General features: G+C 53.7%; 6 protein-coding genes across 6 annotated transcripts; 1 reads left to right on the forward strand and 5 right to left on the reverse strand.

Annotated features, from left to right (window-relative positions):
• Positions 1 to 262: 262 nt before the first annotated feature.
• On the forward strand, positions 263 to 2,021 carry AYL99_10332 (V-type proton ATPase subunit B; the record flags this gene model as incomplete). Its single annotated transcript, XM_018841838.1, has 5 exons — positions 263 to 358; positions 427 to 511; positions 579 to 634; positions 685 to 846; positions 897 to 2,021. The coding sequence occupies 5 exons, from the start codon at positions 263 to 265 to the stop codon at positions 2,019 to 2,021; spliced, it is 1,524 nt and encodes a 507-aa protein (XP_018688726.1).
• A 1,040-nt stretch (positions 2,022 to 3,061) lies between these two features.
• On the reverse strand, positions 3,062 to 5,281 carry AYL99_10333 (hypothetical protein; the record flags this gene model as incomplete). Its single annotated transcript, XM_018841839.1, has 3 exons — positions 3,062 to 4,757; positions 4,804 to 4,966; positions 5,038 to 5,281. 3 exons carry the CDS (start codon positions 5,279 to 5,281, stop codon positions 3,062 to 3,064), a joined length of 2,103 nt encoding a protein of 700 aa, XP_018688727.1.
• A 571-nt stretch (positions 5,282 to 5,852) lies between these two features.
• On the reverse strand, positions 5,853 to 7,106 carry AYL99_10334 (hypothetical protein; the record flags this gene model as incomplete). Its single annotated transcript, XM_018841840.1, has 1 exon — positions 5,853 to 7,106. The coding sequence occupies one exon, from the start codon at positions 7,104 to 7,106 to the stop codon at positions 5,853 to 5,855; it is 1,254 nt and encodes a 417-aa protein (XP_018688728.1).
• A 1,665-nt stretch (positions 7,107 to 8,771) lies between these two features.
• AYL99_10335 (hypothetical protein) lies at positions 8,772 to 10,270 on the reverse strand (the record flags this gene model as incomplete). Its single annotated transcript, XM_018841841.1, has 4 exons — positions 8,772 to 9,162; positions 9,214 to 9,707; positions 9,761 to 9,962; positions 10,014 to 10,270. The coding sequence occupies 4 exons, from the start codon at positions 10,268 to 10,270 to the stop codon at positions 8,772 to 8,774; spliced, it is 1,344 nt and encodes a 447-aa protein (XP_018688729.1).
• A 3,300-nt stretch (positions 10,271 to 13,570) lies between these two features.
• AYL99_10336 (hypothetical protein) lies at positions 13,571 to 14,212 on the reverse strand (the record flags this gene model as incomplete). Its single annotated transcript, XM_018841842.1, has 1 exon — positions 13,571 to 14,212. One exon carries the CDS (start codon positions 14,210 to 14,212, stop codon positions 13,571 to 13,573), a length of 642 nt encoding a protein of 213 aa, XP_018688730.1.
• Positions 14,213 to 16,310: 2,098 nt separating this feature from the next.
• Positions 16,311 to 19,664, reverse strand: AYL99_10337 (hypothetical protein; the record flags this gene model as incomplete). The annotated part of the gene is made up of 3 exons (XM_018841843.1): positions 16,311 to 17,102; positions 17,184 to 17,413; positions 17,468 to 19,664. The coding sequence occupies 3 exons, from the start codon at positions 19,662 to 19,664 to the stop codon at positions 16,311 to 16,313; spliced, it is 3,219 nt and encodes a 1,072-aa protein (XP_018688731.1).
• Positions 19,665 to 19,993: the final 329 nt, after the last annotated feature.

The raw sequence follows: 19,993 nt of genomic DNA on the forward strand, positions 1-19,993 counted from the left end.
GATTTGATCTCCAGCCCTTGACTACTGCGAAACTCTGCTGCGCTGTTCTTCCTGGAGAACAAGAGATCCCTCTCGTTAGTTGCAGCTGTGTGCTTCTCCATTGCACCTCTCCGATTCGTCCATTGGGCCCCTGCGTGGCTGCTGAGGAAGCTCTTTTGCCTTTTTACCTAGTCAAAGAGTTGCTTCTGTTGTCTCATCTCTCACAAACTCACCTATCTCTCGCTCTCTGCTATCGTCTCCCACCCCCCGCCAGGCCGCCACAATGGCCGAACTCGATCACCGGATGGCTTCCATCAAGCCCAGGTTGAAGTACAACACCATTGGAGGTGTCAACGGGCCTCTGGTCATCCTGGACAATGTACGTGTGCAAGCTGCGGTGGGAGGAAGCTCCGTGGGAGACTTATCGCTAACGGACGGTCCTCCCAGGTCAAATTCCCTCGATACAACGAAATTGTCAGTCTCACGCTGCCGGACGGGTCCACGAGATCTGGGCAGGTCCTCGAGGCAAGAGGTGTGTTTGCTACACTGTACAAAGACTAGGTAAAGAGGCGTGCGAAGTTGACATTTGTTCCCCGCAGGCAACAGAGCGATTGTGCAAGTGTTCGAAGGCACTTCTGGCATCGATGTGAAGAAGGTGAAGAGTCTGTCACTATTCTACACGACAGCGTGCTCATTCGTTCGCAGACAAAAGTCGAGTTCACGGGTCACAGTCTGAAGATTGGCGTTTCAGAAGACATGCTCGGTCGCATCTTCGATGGGTCAGGAAGAGCTATCGACAAAGGTCCCAAAGTACTGGCAGAGGACTATCTTGACATCAATGGAAGTCCCATCAACCCCTATTCCAGAGTGAGTTGGTTCTGTCCTGCCTGCTGCCTCGATTGCTGACCGGGGTAAAGGTTTACCCCGAGGAAATGATCTCGACGGGCATCTCTGCCATCGACTGCATGAATTCAGTCGCTCGAGGCCAAAAGATCCCCATCTTCTCCGCCGCCGGTCTACCCCACAACGAAATCGCCGCCCAGATCTGTCGGCAAGCTGGTTTGGTCAAGCAACCCACGAAGGGAGTCCACGACGGCCACGAGGAGAACTTCAGCATCGTCTTCGCCGCCATGGGTGTCAACATGGAAACTTCACGTTTTTTTACCCGGGACTTCGAAGAGAATGGCTCGATGGAACGCGTTACTCTGTTCTTGAACTTGGCCAACGACCCCACCATTGAACGTATCATCACGCCTCGTCTCGCCCTGACCACCGCAGAATACTATGCTTACCAACTGGAGAAGCACGTCCTGGTCATTCTGACCGATTTGTCGGCATATTGCGACGCTCTCCGAGAAGTCTCGGCCGCGCGAGAAGAAGTTCCGGGTCGTCGTGGGTACCCTGGTTACATGTATACCGATTTGTCCACCATCTACGAGCGAGCTGGTCGTGTAGAGGGGAGAAACGGCTCCATCACGCAAATCCCCATCTTGACCATGCCTAACGATGACATCACCCACCCCATTCCCGACTTGACAGGATATATCACAGAAGGCCAGATCTTCGTCGACCGTGGATTGCACAACAAGGGTATCTACCCACCCATCAACGTGCTGCCTTCTCTGTCGCGTCTGATGAAATCCGCCATTGGTGAAGGACTAACGAGAAAAGACCACGGTGACGTCTCAAACCAACTGTACGCCAAGTACGCCATTGGCCGTGACGCCGCTGCCATGAAAGCCGTCGTCGGTGAAGAAGCCCTCAGCGCCGAAGATAAGTTGTCTCTGGAGTTCTTGGAGAAGTTTGAGAGACAGTTCATCGCCCAGAGTCCGTATGACAAACGGTCTGTCTTTGACAGCTTGGACCTTGGTTGGAACTTGCTGCGTATTTTCCCCAAGGAGTTACTGAATCGGATCAACCCTAAATTGTTGGATGAGTTTTACGCAAGAAAGGCACACGGAAAGAGGAGCACCAAGGACACGAGGGATAGTGAGGGTGGTAACAAGCAGGTCAATGGTGAGCCCAACTTGTTGGATGATTAAAAGAACCCCAGAGGTGCAAGTCGTGTTCAGGTGACAAGGGAGGGTGTACTGTCAAAGTCACTGCGTGTGAGTCCGAGTTTGGCATGAGCTTTACATCGCAATCGCAGTAATCGTTTTGCGCAAAGGTAGATGAGGGTCTGAAGATGAATAGTAGGAGTCGGTGCATGCGTCCGTCCAGATAGGGCAGCTGTATCGGCGACATGTGCAAGGACACGTGATGAGCCCTGGACAAACTATATATATATACTTTTCACTGGAGACACAACGAGCCGCTCTCCACAACGGTTCACAATTACGTACATTTCTACAAATACCGATCGTAGGAGGCTGCGAGGCCGGGGTATCCTGCAGTTGCAGCGTGTTATCATGTCTTCGTGTCGCCATGGATCAGTACCAATAGAACGTGTTGTATTGAATTGCCTACCTACCTACCTGCAGCACAGTACTCGGGGTATGGAGTATGTACATAACTTAGTAAGCGGGTAGGAACAAGACGTTGGGTATTAAGCAGCTGGATACGTGTATTGTGTATAGGTAGGTAGGTAGGTATTGGGATTATTTTTGATCTAGTATTTTATTTCCAGACTCCCCCTACTCCTCTCCCTCCCCCCTTTTTGTTTGAGACATTCGGAAAACCGACGTGCATGGAATCAATCATAATGATACCTCGACACACACACACACACACACACACATGTATCCTCCATGCTCTGTAGATGCGATAAGATGCGATGCGTAATGTCTTGTCTAGTCTTGTCTCGTCATGTCTTGTAATGTAATGTAATGTAGATAGATGGATGTCGAATGGCCGGGAATGACGCTGAAAGACCATGCAATGCAGTGCTGAACCGGTCCAGTATAAGTAGGCAGGGTATAGAACATTATCAGAATGTAGAATGTAAAACGCATGATGCAGAATGAGAATGAAGGGACAGAAAATAACACAAGATCCGCCCAAAGCACTTTTTTTCCCCTCTAGCAAACCGCCCCTTCGGGGTGGGGAACACTCAGCCAAGGTGAATGAATGAATGAATGAGATCTTACAGCTCTCGCGTCTCCTGCACGGTGGCCAGGTTCAGCTGCAGCTGCTGCCGACTGGGTGTGGCGTGCAGCAGGCGCATTCTCTCCGCGGCGCCGGGGTCTTCTGGTATCGTGCTGCTGGACATGCCCATGCCAACGTTAAGCCCTGCAGCACCTCCTGCGGCAGCAGCAGCGGATACACCGCTGCCACCGACACCGGCACCAGCACCAGCACTGGTAGGGGCGTTGGGGAGGGAACCAGCGGCCGTGCCATATGCGTTACTTGTCCCAACGCCGCCGGGACCGTTAATGCCGATCGTGCTGTTGACGCTCCTGGCGCTGCCGTAGGCGGACCGCGGGGGCCCGAGGAGTGGGCGTCTCTCGTCATTCGCAGCGGCAGCTGCTTGAGCCGCCGCCAGGGCTCTCTCCCTGTGCAGGGCGCGGCCCTTGATGTCGACGTACATGACCAGAGTCACACCCAGGACCAGGCCGGCGGTGGCGAGGCCGAGGTTGATGGGCTCCGGGTCGTCGTCAAAGACGTCGTGGAGCAGGGCCTGCAGGCCGGACTGGGTGAAGGTGAAGAGGCCCGAGAGGCAGATGATGGCGCCGTAGACGGTGCCGAAGGTGGCGTAGCCGAAGATCTTGGCTGCGTAGTCGGACATGGCGCTGTAGTACAGCGGGCGGAACAGCACGAACAGCGTGACGTTGGCGTAGGCGGCCCAGATGGTCGGCACGGCGCCCAGCACCCCAATCAGCGTGCTCAGCAGCACCAGCAGGTTCAGCACCGCCACCGTCGACGTGTAGTCCAGCAGCGCGCCGATGAAGGGCACTGTCACGATGCCGCCGATGGGGAGAGCCAGGTCGAAGAACTCGATGACGCGCGTCGCGGCCTCGACCGAGTTCAGCATGTACGAGTACTGCGTGAAGATGGTGGCGATGAAGAAGTTGAACCGTGCCATCTGCAGCACGGTGAAGAGCGTGATGAGGATGAACCAGGGGGTGCGGATCTGCTTGCTGGCCGGCAGACCGTGGAGGATCCCCCACACGCCGCTGTTGACCTTGATCTGGTCCTCCTTCTTGTCGTGCTTGTCCTGCTCGGCCGGCGGGCCCAGCAGGTCGTTGATCGAGGCGATAGACATACGACGCCGGTTGGCCCGTTCGGCCCGCACCTGCATGACCTCGATGGCGCCGCCGAGCTCGTCGTCGCTGTCGTGCACGTCAGTCGTGGGGTCTTGTGCTTTGTCCATTTTCTCCGCCAGCTCCCCGCGGGTCTGGTAGCTTTGCGAGGGCATGATGGTGAGTTGGGAGACGAGGATGAAGATGGGCACGAGCAGGTAGACGGTGAAGATCTGGCGCAAGGTGATGGCGCCGTGGGTGCTTTGGTAGAGGATGCGGAATATCAGGAAGACGCTGGCCGAGGCGTCGAACGCGCCGGTGACCAGCGCCAGGATGAGGCCTTGGAAACGGGGGAATGCATTGGACAGGTGGAAGCTGGGGACAAAGGTGAAGGTACCCCCGAGGGCGAGGAGGAAGCTGGCCACGATGTATGCGTCAAAGGGGAGATCGGAGGCAAAGGCCATGCAAATACTCCCCAGCACGAGGAAGATGGAGGATATGATGCCACACACGCGCGGGCCGTAGCGGTCGAGGATGCCCCCAACCAGCAGAGCCGAGATGTTGGTGGTGACGGAGGCAATGACAAAGGTGAGATTTAACCTGGTCCACCAGTCAGAAAAAGATACCCACCGGCTGCTCGACTCACCTTTGGTCCTGCATGTAGCACAGGGGCACATTCTTTCTCAGTTCTTCTTCGGTGCACAGGTCCCGGTACGTGCCCTCGGCCAAGAGGATAGTCTTGAGGGCGTCGAAGCCAAAGACAATGCCGGATGCCAGGACGCACGAGACCACGCCGACTGTTACCTGGGCTGTAAAGCAGCAGCAAATGAAACAGTGGTTAGCATTCACCCTTCCTCAAGGTGATGAAGAATAAACTCACCTATCCTCATCCCCCTCGACACCTCGTACGCGGCAATGGGCTCCAGCTTCTCGGGTGCCGCCCCGGGGCCCTTGTCTCCGCTGGCGGGAGGAATGGGGTCATAGCTGATGGACAGGGCGATGCTGGGCTGACGCGACAGACGGTGGAAACTGAGCAAGCTGGCACGGTCGTCAAAGGCCACGTCGCCAGGTTCGGGTTCGTGGTCAATGCCCTCGACCGCGGAGACATGTTGGGCGAGGGACATTGGGGGAATCACAAGAATGCAACGACCAACGACGAGAGTGATGGTGGTGAGGAATGTGGGAGAGAGAGAGGAAGTCAGAATGGTGAGTGTGTGGTTCTAATTCCCAGGGGAACCAATGCCCAGTAAACAATAACTAGCAACGAGTAACGAGTAACGAGTAACGAGTAGTATCCAGCAGCTCGTAACGTGTTGGTAGAAGGGATTTTTGTTGCTGGTGTCGAATAATAGCAATGCTACTGGCAGAATTCATCCCGAGAGCCGTTGATTTGGCCCGGATATCAAGTCCCGACCAATGGGAGTGTGTATACGAGGTACGGCGGACAGCCACACCGACTTGAGTAATACAGCCGAATGCTTGATGTGATGTCACTCGCTAGCAACTAAGGCTTGGCATGTTTGACAGGAGAATATCATACCTATTCCATATGTGCAGTACAATATCTGCACCACTATACCATTACCACAAACACTACCACCACCACCACTACCGCTATTGTCATATTGTCTGTAACCACTCCTATCACCCTGGAATTGACAATCTCAAGGTCCAGGCCAGTGCCAAGTTGTGGCCTCACACACCCTCTCGATCCACCCTCCGCCGAAACTCCAAGATCTCCCTCGTCAACGCCTCCCCCTGCTCCAGCGCCATCATATGCACCCCCGGATCGACCTCCTTGTACACGACCAACCCCCCGCCACCTCCACCACCCTTCTCACATGCCTCCTTCAGCCGGGTCATCCATTGGGGCCCGGTGCTCAGGTCCTGCACCCCACAGACCAGGAGCACGGGACATTTCAGTCTACCGCTCTGCCGCAGCTGGTCCAGCGTGTCCAACCCTGACATGCACCGCCACGCGTCCCCCCAGTCCTGCACCGAGATGCGCTCGACGCACGACCGCGCGTACCGCACCCCCCATTCGTTGCGCGCGATCGCCGCCGGTGTGAACCATCGCATTAGAGTCTCGGGGAGCAGGGGCAGCACGGAGCCGGCCTCTTCGGCGCGTGTGGCCCGCGTGATCCACGAGGGTTGCGCTTCGCCAGCGGTGGTGATGAGGCCGAGAGAACGTGTCGACTGCGGGTATTTCAGTGCAAAGTACTGCGCCACAGCCCCGCCGTAGGACTGTCCGTAGACGTCCGCCCGAGGAATGTGCAGCCTCTCCAGGATGCTGTGCAGGTCGTCGGCGAGCTGTGTGAGGGACTGCGCCGACGGGGCGTGGGCGGCGTATCCGTGCCCGCGCATGTCGTAGGATATGATGCGTAGGGGACTGTCTCCGCTGCTGCTCGCGGCGGCAAGACTCGCAAAGACGGCATCCCACATCCTCCGATCCAGAGCCAAGGCGTGGATGAGCACGATAGGGACAACCCCGCGCGTGTTCTGGGGATCCGAGTCGCGCACCACCGTCTTGTGACTACCAGTCCCTCCTCCGCCGACCAACACCTCCTTCTCCAAGTGATGCAGCCCTGCCCGAAGCGACGATGACAACGACTTCTTGAGCGCGTCCTCGACGCGGGCCCGCACCGCCACGGCCCTGGCAGCCCCGATGCTGGCGCTGGACTGGAACACGACGTTGTGGATCTCGGACTCGGTGGCCCCGTAGTGAAGGGCCGTGGCGACGTATTCTTCGAGCGTCGCACCACCGTCAGCATCAGCGCCCGTCGTGGGTTTACCACCACTACCAGGGCTGGACACAGGCGCAGCGACGTGCGAGATCTGCGCCATGATCCCCAGCAGGGCGCATTCGCGGTAGTTGAGCGATGAGGTCGAGACGAGCTCGAGGAACGAGGCGGGTGGTTTGAATGATGTTGATGATGAAGACGATGCCATTGTGTCTTCTGACTTTCGGCTTTTCTTTTCTGTCTTCTTCTTTTTCAAAAGAACTTGACCTGCTGCTGATGCTGCTGCTGACGCTGATGGTGGTTGTAGTGGTCTACAATCGTGCTTTTCCCCGGAAAAGCCAACGGAATCGGGAGTCGAAGACCGAAGCCACCCTTCTTGGTCACACACCCCCACTCGCTTCTTCTTCTTCTTCTTCTTCTTCTTCTTCTTCTTCTTCTTCCGCGGTGTGCTCTTTTTCAATCGGAGAAGATGGTCGTTTTCCAAAGAGTCTCTCCAATAGAACACAAACAAGAAGACTCACCGAGTGATTCCTCGATCGATCGGTGGAGTGACTGATTGATTGATTGATTGATTGATTGATTGATTATTCAGCCCCACCGTCTCACGTACTCTGTGCTTCCCACTGTCGGCTCTAGCTCTCGCTGGCTGGCTGGCTGGCTGGATGAATGAATAGATATTATGGGTGTGTCTCTTTCTCTGGAACGACTAGCACCATAAACAACATTTCTGCGGCACGGCTCTCCATTCCATTTCCTCCTTCCTGCTGGATACTTTCCACGCCATCCGCCATTCCTTCATCCATCCATCCATCCATTCCTCCTTTCAACCAGCGAAATCGGAGCCAGAGACGGAGTCAGAGTAGTTGGGGGTCGGAGTCCAAGTTGGAGCAGAAGTTGGAGCAACGAGAAAGAGAGGAAGAGAAAGGGGGATTGGATACTCTGCGCGGAGTTTGTCCGCCTCCACCTTCCTTCCCCCCCCCTGAAATGCATACCACCACATACTGAATACCAAATACTGAATACTATTGAATGAATATCTTTGCTATTAAAAACTATTCCGGGCCACATACTAGGTATCTACGTGCCAACCCGGTATGCTGTATGAATGTATGTAGGTATATTCCCTCCACCGGTAAACGTCTAGCTAGGTAGGAGTGGGAACGGGAAGACGAGGCCCGACATAGTACATGTGTACATGGACATGTTACAAAGGACTGCGAACAAACTGATTGATTATTACATTATATCCATACCTCTCTTTTCTCCATTCTCTTTCTCCTTCTCCTTCTGTCTCTTTCGCACATATACATACTATATACACACTCTCGTGCTGACACTGAATGGAGAAACACATATATCCATCCATATTCCACATTCCATATTCCATCACATCTCCACCCCTGACCTCGAGGGCCCCCTTGCCCCCCTTTTTCTTTTCTGTCTTTCACACCTATCCAACAACCCTTCATCTCGTCTCATCTCATCTCATATCAAGTCTATCAAGTCCATTGATGTCTGACTTTCGTCTGGCCAGGCAAGTAGGCAGGGCAAGCAGATGGCTTTGGGGTCGATAAAAGATTCGAGTTGACGGGCATCAGGTTGTGGTGGTGGTATTGTAGTATTGTACTAAGTCTGGAGCGACAGAACCAATGAAAGATTCAACACAGAGTCATCTAAAGACAGCAGAATGTCACCGGTCGCCTGTAACCATTGTGTCATGTGTACTGCCAGGCAACGTCTACACAGTCACCCGAAAGCATCACTGGTGGTGCCCTCTTACGGAAATTGGCATCAAGTTGCGGGGCAAGTTGCTCCCATCTAGTATACATGATATACATACATACATACGACTGCTGTGACCTCCCTTCGTTTCTCATCTGGCATGTGTAAACATGGGACCGGATCCCGTCGTCTCCTCTCCCATATCGTCGTCGTCCTCCCCTCTGTAGTTGACCACCTGGTTCTTCCTATCCATGCTCGTCATGATATCCGCCCTCGTGTCGTCGGAGCCAAGAACTCGGTGATTGTGTTTTGACAGCGCGATGGCCGGTGATGTTCGATCTGGACGACCGCCTCGAGGCCCAAAGAGATTGGCTCTGGTCTCCTCCCACAGTGTTTGGCACGCCGGTAAGCTGGTGACAATGTAGATGATGGTGTTCCAGAATCCCTGCAACGGAAGGACCAGGCCAGAAGCAAAGTCGAGACCAAAGACAGAGTCATCTGGTCGAACCAGGGTATACACTCGGTTGATGGTCGAGGGGACCCTGAAATATACGGTCAGCACTTGTGGTGGCCAAAGGAACGACAGGACATACCATGTGCAGAGGAGCGCGACGAAGAACAACATGGCCGTCTTGCAGTAACTCATAGTTGCCTTGTTCGCGTCCAGTGGCTTGATCGCTGGTCTCTCCACCACCACATTGGTGTTCATTGGGGGAAATGCCGTCTGTTGAATGGAGGGAAGCCGTTCGTGGTGGGCACCTGTTCGCGAAACATCCTCGTGATAGGTACTCCGCGGCGAGCCCAGCTGTCGCTGCTGCTTCGGTTCCGGTGAGTGAGGAACTTGGCTGCTGATGGTCACTTCATAGGTCGTGGGAGAGGTCGGGAGGTGATTCATCGTATAGCCGTGAGACGGATCACCAGCCCTGCCCTCGCTCTGGTTCAAGGAGAGGAGCTGCTTGCGCCATCGAAACACCACGACGCCCACCTTGACGTAGATAAACATGGTCACAAGAATGATCAGCCACACTGGTCCATAAAAGGTGGCAATCCGGAGCGCGTTCCATTTCGTCGAGACCCAGCACCACAGCTGCCACAGGAGTCAGCACATGCAACAAACAGCGGTGACAAAGGCATCCATACGACCGCATCTCCATATACTTTGCCCCGGTCCCCAGAGCTGACAAATAGAAACACCAACGCTGGAATGAACGGAATGCCGTAGCACGCTCCCAAGTATCTCCACTCAAGACTTCGAAGTTGCGAGGCGTCGTATTGTCGAAAGAAGGAGAGGTAGACGTTGCAGGCCATGGCAAACGTCCACAGGGCGTCCGCAGGCATGAACCTAATTTCATCCATGAGTAAGGACCCCCAAGTGAAATATCAACCATCTTACCATTGAATCAAAAAGCCCTGGAACTGGCACAACGGCGACGTCACCCCCAACTTGATGCCGGATCTCGCGATCAGCGTCGCCACGTTGGCAAACAAGTTCCCCCATGCCGCAAAGAATACCAGTCTGTTGATGGGTTTGCGAAACTTGCTGTCCGAAAGGAACGTCGCGATGATGAATGCCGCCCCCAGAACAGAAAACACCGAGGCCACTCTCTCGGTCGTCACCAACGCAGGGTCTTGTGAGGCCGTGATCGACATGTTGACAACCAGAGGAGCATGCCGAACAAGTTCCCCAAGAAGCGACAACTTCTCTCAAAGTTGCGCCGGAGGGGGAGGAAGGCGGCCTGATTTTGTCTTCGCCAGGCTTGATATTCCCACGTAAGAGTAACCACGCTGCGTGCCCGTGACTACTACAAGGATACTTGTTTGCTGTTCGCCACAGAAGTGGCCAAGGGGGTTTTCCCCACCCAACTCCCAGGGTCAGAAATTTTCGAGAAACAACAGACCCTCCGCTGGCCAGTCGATTCGTTGACATGTGAAAAGACGACAGTGACTTTGCCGGGGTTGATCTGGGGCAGAGCACGGTGGTCGTCATTGAAACGGCTAGAATACATCGGGGATGCACCTTCCGTATGTACGGTGGTGGATCTCACGGAAACTCCGCTGATGGAGCAAACACACAGGCTTGCATGGTGCTAAGTCCTGCGATCGTCAATGGGAATTGACCCAACGTTGCAGGGATGGGAGTGTCTTTTTGAGTGGGAGTGGTAGCAATGGAGTAGTGGATTGTGAAGCTGGTCCACCTCACAATGCCGTGCTGGGAACCTTTGGTAGGGGAGGACTATTGCTAAGTCGCACTCTTATCGCATTATTTTGTCTGATCGACGTAGAGCTGTTGGCCTCCGGAAGAGATGTCACCAATAGTGTAACGGACCATATTTCAGACTTAAGCCGATGGCGGGTGTCACCAGTGGGAGATGAAGAGGAAAAAGAAAATCCTCCGTTTCAACCCCGCAGGACTTGGACGACGAGGCCTGGTTCGCACGGTCCGCACCGAAATGGTAATGTCTGGAGCGGAAATGGATTGGGCTGGGAAATCACTCTTTGGAGAAGAACGTTCAACGGTTCAACGGCTCGGCGAGATTCGAAGAGGCCGTCGTCGTCTGTGCCTGAACACGAAGCGAAGCTGGTGAGCGGGGTCAATCAATCCTTTTCCCCAGAATCCCAGCTTGTGGGAGAGAATGTGTTCCTGAACAACGGAACGGTCGGTTGGTCGGTGGAAGGGAAGCACGAAGCTAGTGCAGGAACAAAACGACTTGAGACGAAAGCTGCATCCAACCGACCGTGCAACCGAACACGCAGGATTCGAATGAGTCGTGTGATAGGTACTAGGATGTGGGAAGCAAGCTACTCGAATGCTGTGTTGGGTTCTGACTTTTTCGACTGGTGGTCGGAATGGCTGGTCGAATAACTGTACAAGAGAAATTCCACATCTTCGTTACCATCCATACCAGAAAGAGTCTGTGCAACGAATATTCCTGTCTTGTGGATTCACGAATTGACTTCAGTGGGTAATTTGGCGTCATAGAGGCTGATGGTGGTGAAGAAAATCGGTTCCTAGGGTCACAGATGATGGCCGAGAGGGGACTGTCGGACTAGTCGGGCTGGGGACAGGCTATTGAAACGCTGGGGTTGTCGACAGCTAGCCATGTCGAGGACAAGAGGAACATGCCTAATAACCCTGCTCCAAAGCGACGGTGGCCCTAGACGTCTTCGTCATCTCTTTGATGATCAGGCCGTGCGAAATGAACTTTCTAAAGGCGTGTTCACATTTTCCGCGCCGACGGATGAAGGCGCTCTTTCGAGTCACGGACTACCAACACCGGGAATAATGCGAAAGCTTGCCAACTCAGGGTGGGAGGATGGCCGTACACATGTAGCCCGTAGCTCGCGATAAGCGGGTGGGAGGGAGGAGAACCAGGACAGGATAGCATTTCGACTGCGCAACTTCGGTGGACATGGGCGGCGAGTGAGGCCTAGCCCAAGGGTCGAGATCCAAGCCTCTTTGAGACAGACCCCTGGCATCGTCTTTTTGACCCATGGCTGACCAAAACCTATTAGGGATGACTGAACGAAGAACGGGTCGACTCCCTGGGCCGTCCAGACACTCCAGAGGTCCGGGTCAGGTCAGGGCTTGCAAGGCGTCAGGCTCGTGATCACCGTTGACGCATGACTACCTACTGTAGATGCAGTGGAAGTGGAAGTGGGCGGGATTAATTGATTGATGCCAAAATCTGACAGTGGTGGGATTTTTGGACCTAAAGTCGTTGGAACCTGACGATCTTTTCCCCCAGAGGTTCGATTGCGCTATGGACCATTGTAACTGTCAGGGAACAAAAGACAGTGGTGACAGTACCCATTCTGTCGGGTACGTGATCCACCCACACAGACTGTACCTCGTCCCCCGGTCAATGAGTAATAACGCCCACAAAGGGGAGTTGCAGCAATGGCCACACTGGGACTGGGCATTGTGGTGGTGTGACCCACCTCTAACGTCGAAGAAATTCGGCTAAAACAGAGAGAGAGAGAGAGAGAGAGAGAGAGAGAGAGAGAGAGAGAGAGAGAGAGACAGATGAACAGAGGAACGAACGGACAAGCAAAGGCAAAAACAAACGCATCTCAAGCGGTTGTTGCCCCGAGGCTGCCACCACAAGCCACCAGTGCCACCGTCACTCACCCTCCTATCAAGATGTTTGTTCGTGCTGACGAGGACACACGTACTGTATGTAGATCGCCGACAAGGTCTACGCAACAATAATGATAAGTACATACACAAGTCGAAGTGAGCTGAGGTGAGGTGATTTCATGCAGTGAAAAGAATGTCGTATCTCCCTCTCCAGGGCCCTAGGGGTTACTGCCACGACTACTCTACTACTATCGGTACTGGGTCCTCCTCCTGTTTCACTGCTGCACACTATTATTCTTGGACCTGGACCGCCTTTCTCCTCTCTTCTCCTTCCTCCCTCCATGACGAATGTGGCCGGCCGGACAATACCTACGTAAGAGGTACATGGGACGACAACTCCTCTGTACCCCTCCCCTCCCCTTCGCCCCCAAACAGGGTGATCGCCATCCCATATTCAGAGGTATATAGAAAATGGGATCTGCACTTGATCAGCAGGAACGTACCTCCCTGGCACCCAGGTGCCTGGGATAGATATAGCAACGGTCGCCAAACGAGAACCAATCGACAAGCAATGGGATGTGAGAGAAGTGTAAGAAAACCTTTTCATAAGAGAGAGAGTATCGTGGTCTGCAAAAGTCCGACAGTCCCCAAGCCAATGCCCTCCCTTCTGCGACGCAGGTCAAGTCGTCACTGTGCAAACCAGCCAAATTTTTATCGTTGGAACAACCTTCCCGAAGAGCGCCGTCGCTCAAATTGTTGTTGGACCGTGACACCAAGACCATGCAAGGGTAAGTATTATTATATGGTTGTCCGCTCGCCAAAACAAATGGCCCCAATGACCCGACGGATCTCATTATCATCATACCCTTCATTTATCTCTTCTTTGTATCATGCTTCGTCTGATATCTGGGCATCCTCTCATACGCATTGGGACTGGGCTTTCTCCGCCCCTTGCCCTTCCCGTGATCACATCCGTCGTCATGGTCATGGTCGTGGGGATGGCCGTGCCGATGGTCGTGTTTCCTCCCCCTGCGGTTCCCGCTCATTCTGGCACCGCCGTCGTCGGGACTGTCACTCCCACCGGCATCACTGTCGCTGTCACTCGAGGAGTCACTCGAGCTGTCGTCCTCGCTGGAGCTCTCGCCAAACTCCCGCGGTTTGTGGTATATGCAGCACACTTTGCTTGATTTTCTGCCCAAGCCCTCGTTGTCCACCACGTCTTCGGCCCAGGTGATTTGTCGCCGGCGACCTCGGCTCGTGTTTGTGCTGGACCCCGCCAGGGCCGCGTCGTGTGCGCCGCGGAGACGCAGGATGAGTGGTTCGGGTGAAGCTGATCGTGACGAGGCCGAATCGACTGGGGTGACGGTCTGGGTTGCTGACCCGGAGGTGGCGCGGCGCGCAGGCGACGCAGCGTGCAAGGCCGGTGCGAGATGTCTAGCACCAGCAGGTCTGGAGGGATTGTGGGACGAGTTCATGGCTGGCGGTTGAATCGACGGGGCGGTGGACGAGGACATGATCAGGCGAGAATCTTCGGGAAACGTGTGTCTTTGTTTTTCTCTCTCTCTTTCTCGCAAAGTGGGTTCCGTTTGCAGGTGTCGGCAAATATGTAAGCCAGTGACAAGAGACTCTGGATGCCGCAGTCCGAAGGCCACAGAAGCGTCTAGTATCGTAGTGATGGCTGAGGGTGCGTCAGGTGTCAAGTGACGCAGATACAGGGCACAACGAAGGAATGCGAATATAGGTAGGTAGGTAGGGAGGGTATGAACGGCCCACAAACAGGGCCGGCCTTATTCTTTAATAGTTAGATTAGTGACTCCGTACTCGGGTAGTATCGAACGAAAACCGCATCCTCTGTGTTCCCACTCTGACGTGTCTGGTTAACCGCTCACTGCTTTGCTCACACTCTCGTGACTCTCGCACGGTCGCTGAAAGCGGGGTGGAAAGCTTATTTCCGAAGATTACAGGAGAGTGCCAAGCAAAAAGAGAAGAATCATGTTATTCCAAAAAGATTATGTCGTCTGTGTGGATCGAACACACGACCTTCAGATTCAATGACCGATAGTGATACTTCAGTCTCTGCGGCACAAGTTAGTTGATATTGCGAATAATGTGATGGGCGATGACATACGACGCTCCCCCAGCTGAAATAAGACGACGCTGTTATATATTCCTCAAAAAAACCAATGCTAAGTGGCAAGGTAGCTCTGCAGACCCTAACTATCATCGAGCTTACTCCGCGCAGCGTGATAGCCCTCTCTCTACATAACTCGGTCAATTATACCGCCTCGGGCTTGTTCAGTGTACTCGCAAAGTAGCGCCCGGGAATAATATGTCAGTAGCTGGAGAGAGTTGAATAATTGCATTGAGGTGAAATATGTTGATCGACTACCAAACCTCGCCATGCCTAGTCTCGGACACGGCTGCGATCATCACAATTCACAATGGGATGGTCGTCTACTTGGACAATGGTTTGGCACTACCAGGGATAATGGAGCAGGCGATCTACAACCATCGTCACAGATCCCATGATCGATTTCATTCTTCGTGTGACTGACTACATGCACAGGAGACTAGCATGCACCCATGTAAAGGGCGGGAGGATAAACAATAATAATGAAATCATGTTTGATTTGATTTAATTTCGACGACGCAGCAAGCACACGAGACCCCCAAACATCAAGTGACGCATTGTTTTCGTCCCCGCTTTTCCGCTTTTCTCCCGTCCAGTCATCATCCATCTCCGCCTCTCGCCTCGTTGCGTCCCGTTTGCTCACGCACCGCTGACCGCCTGCATGTAGGTAATACCGCTATGTATGCAGCTGGAGGGGACCGAGCTGGATGCCTCAGCTGTATGTGTAGATATGTATGCCGTCACCTCGTCGGGTGCGCCCAGCTCCCACCATCATGGGCTGTATGTAACACGCCTGACCACATGGTCTCGAACCCAGCACCCTGCATCCAACCTCATCCGCCCATCCTGCAGAGATCACTTCATGTGTCCCAGCACCCAGGATCCGTGCGCTGCCTCACATGGTCCGGAGGCGAGCTTTAGAAGAGTCTGGATCCCGAGCAAAGCTGCTGCTGTAATGGCTCCTGTGAAGAGATTTCTCTACTCCTCTATTCTGTTGCTACAAAAAGCCCATCCGGCCTCGTTTCAAATCTCCAATGTTCGTGTTCGGATGCGCTCTTCTCAGCTTTCATCTAGTCTTCTAGCAGCTCATGATCTTGATCATCCCCATCTCGGAGGACTCGACTCGGCCGGGGTCCCTCCCTCCAATCCCTGGTTGGTGTGTCCAGGCCAGGTAGAGAGTGCCCAAGAGGGGTCTCGCAAGCAATGCTCTAACCGACTGACCAGCGGACCATGCTTTTTGGTATCATAACACAATTCAAGCAAACAAGGTATGCATTTTCCCATCCATCGGTCTCTCCCCCCTCTCCAATGCGGGATCTGTCACCGAAACGAGCACCTCAACACTTGTAGAAAACCCATCCACTCTCAAAATCCTCGTCCGGTGTCGGCTTGTCCAAAGCGTAGTGTTCAACCGAGGGTGCGGCGGCCGGTGGCTGTTCTGCTGAGCGTATCGCGAATTCCGTGCGCAACTCTTCTTCTAGTCACAGCTCATCGTCCTGGTCCAGGTCGGCCGGCTTGATCAGTCCACCGACCTTGAGAGCCCGCTCTCGTTCCGCGTCCGCCAGGATCTTCTTTTCTTGTTCACGTTCTTCGGCGTACAGTTCGGCATTGTCGCCAGCAAATTCCTTGAGCGAGATCAAAAAGTCACGCACGTGCGTCTTAAATTTCGTGGCGTCTTCGTTGAGGGCGAAGAGACCCGTCACAAAATGCTGGACCTGGATCTCCTTAAGATTGGGAAAAGCGCGCTGCAGTAGATTGGAGGTGAAGTCACTGACAAACTGCTTGTTGGACGTCCCGGGAGCGGCCTGGTCGGGTTGATACAGCGGCTGCGAAATCTTGTTGGTCTCCACCAGCTGGAACATCCGAGCCAGCAACATGCACTGAGATTTGAAGCCGGCCTTGTGGTCCGAATCGGTGAGGACGAAGAAAACGTCCTGCAGGATGGAGATGTAGAATTGTTGGAAGAAGATGCCTGCCGTCTGAGGGTCCGTGTCGGCCATGTTGTTGATGAGCTCCAGACACATGGACAAGCCTGTATTCTCGACCTCGCGGTTATCGTGTTTGCTGGCCCACATGCAAGAATCAATGACGAACTTGAACTGTCGACCGTCCAATTTGAGCAACGCCGGGAAGCAAAACAGGTTGATAGCCTGAAGTAACTTGAAAAATTCGACTCGGAATTCGGGATATTCGTGGAAATCTTTGTTGATCATCTCCAGCGTACATTCGAAGATGCTGTCCATGATCGGGCCAATTTTGTCATCCATAAGGTTCTGTCGAATGTCAGTAACAGGTCGAGGGATAAGCATTACGTCTCTGACCAAATGCCGAGATCTCTTTGGGGTCCAACGTACATGTAGCTTGTGAATGATCGTGGTGGTCACGCTGAGGACTTCCGCATCCCGGGCGTCTGGAACGTTACGCTGATAGTCGAGCAAGATGGCATCGAGGAGTGGCGGAACCATGCTATCATTGACCATTTGCAGGTCGTCCGCCTTTTGGACGTAGATGTCGACCAGTTTCAAAATCTCTTTCTTGATGGTGCGCAGGCCTCGGACCTTGGGCGTCTTTGTCTGGACGTTGCCTGTGTGGTTCACATTAGAATCAAGCAGAAAACAAACAAGGCACGCCGACTTACCTCCAGAAGCGACAGCATCGGAAATCAGCTGGCTTGAAGCCCGGTACATATTGAGCATGTCATGGTAAATGCGGCCGATCTGAGAGTAGAAGTAGCTGCCGATCGACGAGCACGCTGCGACGTTGGTCTTCATAATGTTTCCCACGATCTTGATGATCTCAGGGTCGTGGAGGATTGCGGGATTGGCGTTCGCTTGCTGAATGACATTGTCCCAGGCTTGGTTGGGATAAGACATGAGGTCGCTGATCAGTCGGTCTTGCACGCTCTTCTGGCCTTGGGCTGAGATCATATATCCACACGCTTCGTAAAAGGTGTGAATCTGTTGCGGGGTCAAATCACAGGTGATCCTGCGCATATTACGCACAATCTCATCGATGAAAGGCTCGGTCTCACCGGGCTGCAGAGCTACGAAATGGCGCTTGCACTTGTTGGCAATCTTGATGAACGTGTCGCAAGCCATGTCTTGGACGCCTTCGTGGGTTTCGTGCATAAACTCAAAGAGCTTGTTCACCACGGTCTTCAGGAACTTCCAGTGCGCCTTCAGGAAACGTGGATACTGGCCCACAATGTACATGATGTTGCTGGCCACGACGGCTTTGTTGTCTTTGCCACGCTTCATCTCCGTCAACCCAAGCAAGTCCTTGATGACCGTCACCAAGAAACGCTTCTCGGTCTCTTCGGACATGGCCCCTGATATTGAGCCGATGGCCCAGCAGAGAGTATTGCAGTTGTTCCACGACCACTCCGACCCGTCGACTTGTCGTTGAAGCTTGTCAGACATGATTTGCTCGGTGTCGACAACGTCCAAGTGCGTCAGATAGACCAGGCATTCGCGGGTGGTCTTGTACAGCTGAATCGTGTCGCTCTCCTTGACGAATTCCCGCACAATCTCTCCCTCGTCATTTTCCACGATGAGGACTTCCTCAGGCCGGACCATCTTCTCCACTATGACCTGTCGCAGACTGGACAACACTTGGGAATACTTGTGTTTGCGGAGAGGGTAATTGGCCAGGGTGCTTGGATGAGGCGCGCCGCCGTTAGCGAGCCCGGTGACGTTGATGGTGGACAAAGTATTGAGCTCCGTGAGTGGGAGCTGTTGCATTTCTTCGTACAATTCTTGGACCAACTTGTTCCAGTATTCCAGACAGATCTTGAAGATTTCTCTGTCGTCGATCAGGCTGATCTTGATGAGGTAGAAATGGCCGTGCAGCAAATAGTCGGAGTTGGGTAGTCTTTCGATCGTTTGAAGATGTGCGGAAAAGTAGTTGGTGAGAAAGATTGCGAGGTTCAGGATATATTCTTGTTCTGAAGCCTTGGCTTTGGCATATGCCTCTCGGAAATCTGTGTCAAGCGAGAGAGTTCTTGCAACGACAGTCAAAGTTTCGGTGAACATTTGAACGAGCTTGTCATCGTACTGATATTGCTGTCCCAACTGCAAGCCACCGATTTCCGTCAAGCATTTGAGGGTGATATTGCGAAATTGATCAACTTCGAGGAACCGTGTGACGAGGGTGTCGATGAGCTTGGTTTCGAAGATGAATCCAAGGGGAATCCAGTTCAGGAACCGGAGGAGCGTCTCGAGCGTGGCCTTGACCAAGCTTACGGAGTCGGCGGTGGTCAGGATTTCATTGCAGAGTTGGAAGATGGACGAGAATTCGGCGCACATGGTGGTTTTCAGGTTTCTCGCCTTTGTGGAGGTCATCTGGTCCTGGGAGAAGTCGAATACCTCTTCAGATAGCAGCCGCAAGATGGTCATGTTGTTCTCACACACAGAGATGCCGGTGTGGCAGGCGGAGATGATCTCGTTGATGAATGTCGGCCAATTCTGGGGCCATTCTTGCTTGAGGATCGTGACCAGCGTCAAATCCAACTTGTTGAGAAAGAGCTTGTTCGCCTTGAGCTTCTCCTCGGTGTCGGAAGCCTGCAAGATTTGATTGACCACAAAGTTGCGGATGCCCAAACATTGGTCTCGCGGGAGAACCTTCCATCGAGTATTTACCACATCGTCCAGCACCTGCAATCCCAGATATTTGGTGGGCACGTATGTCGCCTCTTGCAGTATCCTGTCGACCATCAACCATGCGTCGGGATTTGACTTGAATTCATTGAGCTTCTGTTGGGCCTGCTTTTGGATGTCGCCATGACCCTCTTGAAAAGCTTTGACGGTCGCGTCAAGCTCGGCGACGGTGACCGACATGGTGGGAGGAGAAGCAGAACGTCAGAAGGAAGAGCGCTCAGCGAGCGAGGAGAAGCACGAGTGTCGCGCCAGTGAGTGGCGGGGTACCAGGGTTCAAGGTTCGATCGATATGCCGGTACTGATAAACGACCCAAGGGCGGGATGAGGAGTGTTTGATGCTAGTCCCTCGTTTGACAGGACAAGGAGATGAAAGGGTGATTAGTGCAACGGGTGATGGGGATGGAGACGAATTGCACGGACAGAATGAATGAAGAGATGTTTGAGTCTTTGTTGGGTTGGTGGTGGCAGGCAAATGTTCGGACGATGGAAAATTGCCAACGCGTGAGGCC

This window comes from Fonsecaea erecta (assembly GCF_001651985.1).
Source record: "Fonsecaea erecta strain CBS 125763 chromosome Unknown Scaff11, whole genome shotgun sequence".
NCBI classification, from domain to species: domain Eukaryota; kingdom Fungi; phylum Ascomycota; class Eurotiomycetes; order Chaetothyriales; family Herpotrichiellaceae; genus Fonsecaea; species Fonsecaea erecta.